The following is a 12,098-nucleotide window of genomic DNA, read 5'->3' on the forward strand; positions in this document are numbered from 1 at the left end:
CCCTCTGGGTTCAATTGACCGCGTTAAGTGGGGTACAACTGTATCACACAATTGTTAAATAACACAAGAACGGGAGCTGGTACAATTTATGAATGTTGGGAAACAAAGTACAGGGAGTTATGAGCTTGCTTCAATCTTTTGACTTGCTGTGTAGGCCATTACTTTATGCCTGTATGTATGTACGATTGTGGGTGCATGTTCCTAAGTAAAAAAAAAAAAAAAAGTTATGTACATTATATCTACCCAAAATTATGAGTTGAAAAATAACCATAACACCTCACAGCTCTGCCTGGTAGGGAGAGGACTAGGGGGATAAAGCTAAAGTGACGAGTCTAACTTGGGAAAAATTCTGACAATGATGTTAATAATACAAATGAAACATAAATTTTCTGTAAATCTTCATTTGTATCAGGTATTTGTAGATGTAAAGTGGCATATACAGTGCTGTATAGTGAATGAAGTTCTCCTCTTCATGCAGCAACATAAAAGAAAGAATCAAGGGGTATGGCAGGCAAGCCCAGGATAAAGAAGCTTACTGGTAAAGTTAGCCTACTATGGTGCATAAATTTTAACCCCTCAAAAATACTATGCTTATGTAGTTCTGATTCTTACTTATTGCATAAAAATTTGAAGAAAAAAGCTCAAACTGACCTTACGTATATACAGTAATATTTTGTATTTTATTTTATAAATGGTTCTTTTCAATACAACCTGACCAGCTATTAAGTTATCCAAATATAAATCTACATACAATTGGTGACTGGACTCTTTTGTTCCTCTTTGAGTAAAGCCTCACCAGAGATTATGGAAGGCATGCACATTAATATTTTACCCTTCAGCACTTATTTTCTTTGAACTAAATTTACGATTTTTTTTACTGCATATTTCATATATTTTTACCTTTAATATCAATGAGTTTTTTAAATGGAATTTACAAATTTGGGAAGACTGTCCAGAATGCTTCCCCAATTTTTCCTTTAAAATTAAGGTAACTGGAAAAGCCTTTATAAGTTAAAAAATTTCACTATATGAAAAGTTTTTAGGAAAGCATCCTTTTTTTTTTAAATTGAGGAATAAACAAATTCCAAATTGGAGTACCCTAACATTTAGTTTAACATTTTAAAGCAAAATTTATACAATTCATATTTCTTACCTGTTAAAAGCTCAAACATTAGCACTCCTAAGGACCAGTAGTCAGCTGAGATATCATGGCCTTTGTTTAGAATAACTTCAGGTGCTACATATTCTGGGGTGCCGCAGAATGTCCAAGTTTTCCTTCCAACCTGCAATACAGATGAGAATGCATAAGTCTTTTACACAGTACTGTATAATTTTTCTTTTCCCATAAGTAAGTACAAACACTATTAAATGTTTATGGTTTTGAAAATTTAAAAACAACTACAGTAAAAGTCCAAAAATCCGGATGCCAAAAATCCGGACCACCCGAGAATCCGGACTTTTGGAAAACTAATTTTTTTTTTTTTTTTTTAGCGGGCTTTTGTGTGTATGTGCGCATGCGTGAGCGCCACAGCTGCACAGCGACAACAAGCGACCAAGTGGTCTCCACTTTAAAACGAGCAATCAAACTGTGACAACATACCGTATATACTCCATTCAAGTATTTATTCAAGTCAATTAGGAGGGAATATTATTGTAATACAACAGTTTTTTAACTAAACCATTCGAAAAGCGATTACGGTAACATCTTTTGAACGAAAGAAAGCGAAAGTCATTGTTTTCGTCACAATTTTATCCCACTTTCCACTGTAATACGTACGTAATTTCAGCAAAAATATTACATTTCCGTGAATGTATTATATCAAGCACAGTATGAATAGAATATCATTGTAATATAACAGAATTTTAACCGAAAACTATTAAAAAAACGAGTAACATCTCAAGAACATCGGAAGCTTAGGTAAAGTCTTTTGTTTTCGACATGTATTTTATCCTATTTTACATTGAAATACATCATGTTTCAGCAAAACTACTATTTATTTCCGAGAATATATTCATTCAGGCGCAGTTTAGGTAAAATATACGTGTGATGTAATAGTTTTTTAACTGAAAACGATTCGAAAAACACGTACCCTCTAGCCCTGTTCAAGGAGAGGACTGGGAGAAGCTGTTTGGTGCTGCAGACGATGACAAAGAAAATGATTTTGATGGATTTTAATGAAAATATTCAGAAATATGGTATCGTAGTATTTATTCAAGTCAATTAGGATAGAATATTATTGTAATACAGTACAACAGTTTTTTAACTAAACCATTCGAAAAGTGATTACGGTAACTTCTTTTGAACGAAAGAAAACGAAAGTCATTGTTTTCGTCACGATTTGATCCCACTTTCCACTGTAATACGTACGTCATTTTAGCAAAAATATCACATTTCCGTGAATGCATTATATCAAGCACAGTATGAATAGAACAATATTTTGACTCCTACTCTTTCAATTTACAGATTACTGTACAAGCCCATAATAATGGCTCCTAAAGTAGATAAACTTCGTTGTGTGAAGAGAAAGAAGAACACGTTGAAATTGAGTGACAAACTTGAAATAATTAAGAAACTAGTACGTGGTGTGAGCAATGCTGTTCTAATGGAAAATACAACATTGGAAAGTCTACAATTTATGATATCAAAAAGGCAAAGAATAAAATTATAGAATTCACAGCTTTTTCATTAAAACTGCTCGTTTTGATAAATAAAGCATGCTATATTTGCTAATGAATAAACTATCAAAATGTACCTGTTCATCTCTTCTTTATTCCTCCTTAAATTTTAATTTTAAAAGTACTGCCTGAGAATCCGGAAAATCCGAAAATCCGGACCGACCCAATCCCCAAGCAGTCCGGATTTTTGGACTTTTACTGTACAATAAACCCTAATTTTATTTTTTTAATTTCAACAATTAAAAATTGACTAAAACTCATGTTAAATTTCTGGGTAAGTGAGGCAGATTATCCTCAAAATTTAAAAGAGCATGGATTACTCAGTTTTGTCTACACTCACTCCAGCCACTTATGAGGATGTATCAACAGTTATCATAATGTGACGATGATCAATGGGTGACACATTAAAAGATAAATGAAATACAAAACATTTAAAGCAATGGGGGAAAAATACAAACACTTATGTAATTTTACATTTGCATTGTGTTATGGAAGTCTTCAGTCTCACAAGTGATGTGATACGGTTTCATTTAATTTGCTCCCTGATGATGTACACTTGTTCCAAAAAGTATCTTTACGGAGGAGTCCAAGCAATTTCAAAATGAACACTGCAACTCTTATTGTCTTGGTAAGGTTGTCAAAATTCTTCATCCATTGTGTCATATTGTCTCACACACAAAATCGTAAAGATACATTTTGGAGCGAATGTGCACTGAATGTGTAGTACAATCTAATATTGTACTGAAAAAGAAGGGGTTGCTATAGACACCATAGATGAGCCAAACTTATACATGTAAAGTACAGTCATCACCTTCTTAATATACTTGACACATTCCTGTGATACGTCTCAAAACATTCCCCCCAATTTTTTTTTTTTTTTTTTTACTCTGAATTGCCTCTAATAGTGACACAAAGGTGAAATAAAATTAAAGAAACTAAAAATAGTAAAAAATATAAACAATAGTAATGTTATGTAAAGATGAGACAAAGGAAATGTGCTAGATTAGATATGAAAATGGTTGACTTAAAGATATATTTAATGATTTCCTTACCTAGAGGTCACAGCATACTGACTCACATTGGAGCAAATTTTCCACACATAAACCAGCTGGTAGATATGGGGTCCTCATACATAAATGGATCTTTATACAGTGGGGTTTCATTTTATGCAAGTCTTGTGTACACAGTTATTGCTTACTTGATTGGTTGAAATGTGACCATAGTTATAGCTTACATGGAAAGCCATGGGTAGTGCTGGTAGCGATATAGCATTGTGGTAATATTTATTTATTATTTAGCTACAAATAATTATGTATTCTATGGAAAATTTATAGGATTATACTAAAGGATCCCTCGTCTTTTTTATACCAGTGGTGTCATGATCGGAATGACGGCTACCCTGTTAAACTAATGATCCATATTACGCTTACACGTCCACAAAACCTTCTGAGTCTCCCAGTGGGAATGTCCTCCATTCTCCCTGTTTCTTTGATGACGTCATCGAGATGTCTTATGTTTGTTGACCGAAGTTGTAAACTGTTTCTGCTACCGAGACCCTGTAAACCTTTTTTTTCACCTATGAATATCAGAGACTGATAATCATAGTGAAATTGTGGTAGGGAGGTTAACTGAGGAATGAGTTAATATTCTGAAGGGAACCTTTTGAAATCTGCCCCTCGTGTTTGTAGCAAGGCGTTGCGTGTTGGTACCTGTTGCCATCCAACCTTTTGTAATCAATTTAATTCTTGCTTTTGATTGCTCAGCCAGAGCATTGTTTGTAAAGATAATAGTAGGGAATGAAACTGAGTTCGTAGTCTCGGTTTCAAACGTCAGAGTGTTACAGTAACGTAATTCAGTGAAATGGTTGAGTAGGTGGAATCTGTGACTTTAGTGGGGGTGGAAAGCAGCGGTTGGTTTTCAAATCAGTGAACTGCCACGCTTCCCTCCCACAGGTAGGTCACTCCACCTTCTCCGTGTTGTAATTCGCCATTTTTAAGTGATTTGACCTAATTAATAGCTTGATTACAAGTGTTAAAGTAACGTAGTTAATGTGCTTTGAGTGAAGTATTTTATGTCCTTACTTAATGCCCCTTTGAAACGTTGAGGTTCGTTATACACCTTGAGTGAGCCGCCAAGCTTCCCTCCCACAGGTCCCTAACGCAGCCTAGGCAGTGTCTGTAGCGTGGATGCCGCATCCACTAGTCTTGGGAGATGTCTGAGGTCCAGTGGAGTCGGGTGTCCCCTTGAACCCCGACCGTCAGAAGCTCCACTACCACCCATGGGCCCCATAGGGGGTGGTATTCCCCTAATGCCCTGCCCCTGTGGTGAACCCGGATCTTCAAGCCCCCAAACTACTGCCAGCCCCATCATTGGTGGATGAGTACAGTACATAACTCGGTGGGGCTGTTGGTGTGGTGGTGTTAGTCCACCGGAATTATCGGGGTGTTGGAAGGTGTCACTTGGTGATGAGACTCCCTTGGCGGCCACTGGAGTGTTGCCCCTGGGGTATTGAGTGTTGTACTGGCAGGTGTCACTGGTTTTGTTGGTACTAAGGTGCTGTAAGAGTTTGTGCATTTTGGTGTGTGTACACCCAGTAGTGGTGTAAGTAAATTGAGCCTGAGGGCATGGTACCAGGAGTTCCTGTTTTGGAAGAATACAACGTCTTTTCTGTAACCATTTTTGTGCTTAATAAACATTGTAGTTGTATGTGGGTCTATGATTCACCTATAGTATTCACCATTGTTCTCTCCCTAATACTCGATATTATATTTACATGTACCCATGGGCCTTCCTCTCACTTCACGCTACCAGGTCAGAGTATCAACATAAGTTGTAAGAGTGCCAAGCCCTCGCATGGTGGCAGCTAGTTGTTGTTCATACTACCCCCCCCCCCCTACAGTGGTCCTTGGCCCGGCGGTTATTCTGACTCATGGCTGGCCCTTAGAATCTAAACAGAAGGTTAGTTAATGAATATTTTCCTGATTTACCGTGTTACCACAGATTATTATAAGTTCCATCAGGTTACTCGGGTATGTTATATGCGATGGTGAGATACGTTTCGATCCTGAACGTCTCGAGCCTCTGATGAAACTGCCTTTGCCAAAAGATCCCGCCTCCCTCTGTAGGACTATGGGGATGCTAGCTCATTATTCCCACTGGATACCACAGTTCTCAGAGAAAATTCTCCCACTTGCCCACACCAATGGATTTTCCTCGTATCCCACTGCTGTCCAAGCCTTTGAAACCCTAAAGATGTATATTGCTGATTCAGTGATCCAAGCCAAAGATTCTGCTAGTCCATTCATTGTGAAAACTGAGGCTTCCGAGCAGGCAATAGCTGCTACTTTGACTCAGAATGAACTCCTGTTGCCTTTTTCTCACAGACTCTCTAACTGTGAGCAGAAGCACTCATCAGTTGAAAAGGAAGCATACGCTATAGTCGAAGCTCTCAGCAAATGGATCCATTATTTAGTCGTCCGCCATTTTAAGATCATAACTGACCAGCGCAGCATTGCCTTCATGCTCAATACCAAAGCTGCCAGTAAAATCAAGAATGACAAGATTGCGCATAGAACTCTCTTGCTACAACAATGACATAATATACTGTCCTGGCAAAGAAAATGTCCCGGCAGATGCCCTCTCATGCGTGTATGGCTCCACAAGTGAGGGTGGGACTGGCTGCGCAACATTTGCCAGTTTGTTTTTATCTACTGTATTCACTAACTGTATTATATTCTCGTATGATTGGCTTCTTATGGTGCAGGTATTACTGTATCACATCACAAGAAGAGCCAGGGGACGTTGTGTTCCAGTTTTAGAAGGAGTTCAGTGTGAGAATTGCGGTTAATAACTTGGAGCACAGCGAGAGACAACAGTAGCCACGTTGAAACATATGTGACGGAAGCTGCTGCCTATGGCAGGTGAGGTGACCAACACTCAAGTGTTGACAGAGAATTTATTGGAGTGAACAGGGAAACCACTTTACCAGACAACATGCTACAGGAGATGGAAGAGGAGTAGAGTGAGTTTGAGGCAGCAGAAGGAAGTGTTAGTGGTGTGGCAGTACCAGAGCAGACAAGGGGAAGCATGACTCAGCAGCAGGTGATGCAATTTCTCAGCAAGGTTGAAGAACTAAAAAATGCCTTAATGAGTGTTGAGCCCAGCCAGCAACACAGTGACGAACTCGGTGCACAGTTCGACAGTTTGGTGGAACCCTACAGGCAATGTCACCAGGAGTTTATTAAATGCCACCACAAAGCTCTAATTACCACCTATTTTATGCCTCAACATGTGAAGAAGATAAAGGAGAATCCAGGCAACCTGTTGTTCTGGAGATTGGTGATTAAGCTGGTCACTCTACATGTGTCTGTAGTCGATTTTGAAGGCAATGTTGCTTCACTCCCTCTCTTTTACAGGTACTTTAACTGGCAATTTTCGGTGGATTTGGCAACCTGTGTACCGCTGGCAAGGCCATGGGTTTGTAACACTCGTCTTGCATGCGGTGCCCACTGTTATAGTACATCCTTCTTTCATCATACAGCCAAACTGTGGAATGCTCTGCCTTCTTCTGTGTTTCCATACTCATACCATCTGTCTCACTTTAAAAAGCTGGTTTTCTGGCATCTTCGTGGTGTAGATTAATTAAAAAAAATTTCTTTCTGTTTTTAATTTCTTTTTCCTCATATTCTTTTGCCTCCCAGGCCCCATTGTGGGTCGATGACCTGTGTCTGGGTGGGCTATTCCCCATAAAAAAAAAAAAAAAATATATATATATATAGCCTTCACCCCCTGCCTCAGACTTCCATCGTCCCCCACAGAACTAAAGGTAATTCTAGAGTAAAGGTCTGGCAAGTCCAATACAATGTAGTGATTTTAACAAGTGATAAAGGGCATCGCTTGCACGGATTTCAGATGCACGGATGCGTACCAGTACAATATACCCATGCAAAATTAGACCCCACTGTATAGTATATACTGAACCCACACAAATTCTTACCTGTCACATCAGATATAGGTTAAGAACATACTACAGTATTGTACTGTACCTAGCTCAGAAATCAGCACAACGTGTACTAGATATGGTTATGTTAAACACTCGTAGAACATTTCAAGACAACTATAATAGCCTAATGATCAACAAGTAATTTCTTTTTAAATTTTCTTACCCTGGAAACAAAAGTTTTTGTTAAGAAATAAAAAAAAGAATGTAATTCTTTAACTGGGGGATTGCAAATACATGTGCCTAAGCATGAACATTTTATACAGGATCCAATCAGGGTGTATAAGTAAATGAACAGAGATATTCATATTATTTATCAAAGCTTATCTAAAGCTTAATAAAATTTAATAAGATTTGATAGAACAACTCATTAAAGGGGTCACAGCTCAAGGTTGAAAAAGCTACAAGTTCAGAAAACTGTGAGGACAAACTTTTAGAGTGAGAATTGTGAACTCTTGGAACAATCTGCCAGTGTGTGTTGTGACGGCACCGAGTGTGAGCTTTTTCAAGACCAGACTTGACCAACACTAGAGTAGGTTCAGATAAATTCAGGAGCCACAGAGACGTGACTGACCACATAAGTGGCTAACGAGCTGATCAGTGGCGAAGAGGATAAAAGTAAAAGTAATAGAACAACTTGTACTTGAGGTAACATCGTTGCTAATGAGGAATGTCCCTTCCTCTACAGACATACTCTGTGTAATATATATGTGTGTTTATATGCTGCCTTTATTGAATATATATATTATATATTATGTTACTTCTTACCAAAGTCAGAAAGTGTTTAGGCTTGTGTAAACACGAAATGTGTTAGGCACGTTGTAACCACGAAAAGAGAATAAACGCCCAGCCAGACCGACCATGTGCTTGTCATTCTCCCATTAAATAACGCAAGATACTACACTCTGTATATAGTATAGCTCTTTGGATAGGACAGGCTCTGCCACCTATCGTAACATGTGGCAAATGGTACTGGGTATGTTGAATAAAATATTATCTCACATGATGAGGTCAAGGATACTTCAGAAGGCTTGTACTGCTGTTACAATAAATACATTATATAAACTGAAACTATAAAGGTGTAGTAAGTTAAGATATACAGTAGGTACACTAACACAACTGAAGCAAAGGCCTTGAACGCTTCAGGTACTTGTGTAGACACTAACCTGCAATCTCTTTGCAAATCCAAAATCTACAAGCTTAACATATCCATTGAGATCAAGGAGTAGATTCTCTGGTTTGAGGTCACGGTAGATGATTCCTTGCGAGTGTAAGTAGTCAAATGCCTCCACAACACAGGCAGTGTAAAACCTGGTTGTTGGGTCATCAAAGTTGCCTCTATCTCTGAAATGTCAAAAAGGAAATTTTTGTAAAAGGCAAGGTGGCTTGATAAATACAGTAATGAAAATTGTAAAACTGTAATATAAAACAAGCGATGAAATAATTTAAGATACTGTAACCTTAATGGGATAAATGGAGCTTCACTATAGCATTTGTTAGTCTGCTAGCATGGGTTTAGTGTAAATGCCATTACATGTATCCCAATTGTTGTTAATGATAAAGCATTGCCAGTTTTACTTTGAGTCTGTTCTATATGGTGTCAAGTTTCGTGCTTGTAAATTACCCAAATATATAGGATAACTTACTTATAGCTCACACTAATAACATACTGAGGTATTACTGTACTAAAAGTAAAACAATGTCAGTGGTGTGAAGGATTACTTTAATGTTAATAAATATCTCCATTTGCTCATACTAACCACATATACACTGCAGACAGACACAATCATTCAAGCATAATACCAACTACTGTGTAATTAAAATTATTTTATATTGTAATATCTTGAAAAGTAGAATGCACATTCAATATTGCCACTAAAACCCATGTGTTATACTTCTTGTCTAAATTTTTTCCTAAGCCTACCTGAAACACTATACAGTACAGGTTGTACCTCTCTAGTCCGGCAACTTCGGGACCTGACCGGTGCCGGACCATGGAAATTGCTGGACCATGGAAATTCACCCTTTTCCTGGATAGATAGTGACTTGTGCTTATGCTTGGAAGCACTAGCACCACTTTCTCTGCATCATGGTCTCCTTGAAGACATATTGAAGGGTTAAATGTCGTATAGTAGCTTCTCAAATTTCGCGAGTTTTTAATTCTTAACGTATTTTATTGGAACACAAAAAAATAAATAAAAAACAATTTTGATGGCGGAAACTTGAATTTTGATGGCGGAAACTTGAATTTTGACGGCGGAAACTTGAATTTCGACGGGTTTGAACGGCCCGCCAACGTGCAGACGACGTGCATAATTGTGTAAACAGCGTCATTTCTCTTATGTACAAAAGATTCATTATTGTTTATTACTGGATGTCTTTTTTATTGAATTAATGTTTGTGTGCAAAATGAGCAATACAATTCATTAATAATACGTAGAATATTAAAACACAAGAGGAAATGACACAGCATTGTTTTCGTTGATTACAAAACCAGTGACTGACTGGTTCTACATATAAAACTGAAGAAAATAAGACCTTGGTTGTAGCTGTAGTAAAATTAATATGGTTGTTTTAAGTAATGTTATTTAATGTTAATAAATGGAACAATAGAAGTAGCTAACGATAATGGTAAAGAAAAAAGAGAGATCGCGTATGTAAGTGCGCATGCGCACACGTGAGAACATATAGTCATTACTTTACATAAGAATATGAAAGCAACATTTATTTACTGTTCATATATATTTTAATTAATGTTTCTGAATTTGTTTTTATTGAATTAATGTGTGTGTGTACAAAATTACCAATACAATTTATTAATAATACGTGGAATATTAGAGGAGACGAGACGGCTGCCGGCATTGTTTATGTTAAAGCTTACGAAACCAGTGACTGATTGGTTCTACATATAAAACTGAAGAAAATAAGACCCTGAGTTTAGCTGTAGTAAAATTAATGTAAAAAAAATTAATATGGTTGTTTGAAGTACCTGTAATGTTATTTAATGTTAATAAATGGAACAATATAAGTAGCTAACCATTAATGGCAAAAAAAAAAGTGAGACTGCGAGTATGTAAGTGCGCACATGTGAAAACATATCGTCATTACTCTACATAAGAATATGAAAGCAACACTTATTTACTGCTCATATATATTGAAGGGTTAAATGTTGTACTCTGTATAGACAAGCAGAGAGAGAGAGAGAGAGAGAGAGAGAGAGAGCAGCCGAGCTGCTGGATGTAAACAAACCTTAATTTCCCGCGGCTTTGTTTGTTTTTTTGTTTTTTTAAGGGGATTAGCCCACCCGGGCATAGGTCACTGACCCACATTGGGGCCTGAGGGGCAAAAATGTAATACTCCTGTAATAATAATTCAGATAAGTAAAAAAAAAAAAAAATAAAAAAAAAAATAAAAAAAAGCTGCGTATCTACCTATTGGACAAACTAAATTCGTTCCGGACCACGGGAGTTTCTGGACCACAAAATGCCGGACTAGAGAGGTACAACCTGTACACACTATGAACCCCCATTACTGTACCGAATGTCTCTATTTGTTATATTAATTTTATTTTTTTATACATTTTGGCATCTCTTCATTACTCTACCATACTACTCAGTATTTGTGGTTTTTAATGTTCAATTTGTGGAATAAATTTGCCACTATATGACACCTAATTACAGGGCAAGTTTAATTTATCTCTTGGGGTCATCGCCAGTATTTTCTACGTCTTTCAACATTTCTTTAACAGTTAATGGCACTCCAATTGTGTTCATTTTACACTATCATAAACTGTATATGGTACTTTCATACTGCACTTTATAACACACTTTCATAATATTCTTGATTTAGTAATACACTTTCATTTAACACTATATCATACACTTTCATTTTATGTACGTTTAAAAATACCTGACTAAACCACTTTTTATTTTACAAATTCATATTACAGAGGGGGACTAAAAGTAGCATGCATGCCTCTCAGCACTTCAATCAGGGCATCAAAGATTTTTAATGGGTAGTCCAGCATTCTTCAGCACCTACACGGGACTAATTTGACCAGCTAGTAAGCTGATAGGTGGCAAACCAGATAAATAATACTTTTTACATACAATTATGTTCCTGAATTATGGAAAAAACTGATGGACCAATCCTGATAACCAATTTTACAACCTGCCCAGGATACAACATGTGAAGATGCCTGTCGAAGGCTGTGGGCTTATGAATCCAGGAAAACCCTAATGTATGAAAGCTGGGGCTAATCTGAAGATTAACCATCTCTCCTATAGCAACTTTTGCCTTTAAATGGGTGTCTGATAAGCTACACTTTCCATATGGCTGTGAACTTACAAGTTGTGGTTCTCATAGCAGGTGCTACCAATTTTTTTACATATTCAAGCTCCGTAACAAAGCATGAAGCAGGATA

At 37.2% G+C, this 12,098-nt stretch overlaps 1 protein-coding gene across 2 annotated transcripts in view; it reads right to left on the reverse strand.

Moving 5' to 3' along the window:
• The window catches only part of LOC121880177 (cGMP-dependent protein kinase, isozyme 2 forms cD5/T2-like), a 106,075-nt gene that overhangs the window by 19,012 nt on the left and 74,965 nt on the right, over positions 1-12,098 (reverse strand). For both annotated transcript variants that reach the window (XM_042387301.1, XM_042387302.1), the window contains 2 exons: positions 8,842-9,019; positions 1,154-1,283 (listed from right to left, as the gene is read on the reverse strand). In XM_042387301.1, the coding sequence (XP_042243235.1) occupies positions 1,154-1,283; positions 8,842-9,019 (308 nt within the window). The remainder of the gene's footprint in view (positions 1-1,153; positions 1,284-8,841; positions 9,020-12,098) is intronic.

This window comes from Homarus americanus, unplaced genomic scaffold (assembly GCF_018991925.1).
Source record: "Homarus americanus isolate GMGI-L3 unplaced genomic scaffold, GMGI_Hamer_2.0 scaffold30108, whole genome shotgun sequence".
In the NCBI taxonomy this organism is placed as follows: domain Eukaryota; kingdom Metazoa; phylum Arthropoda; class Malacostraca; order Decapoda; family Nephropidae; genus Homarus; species Homarus americanus.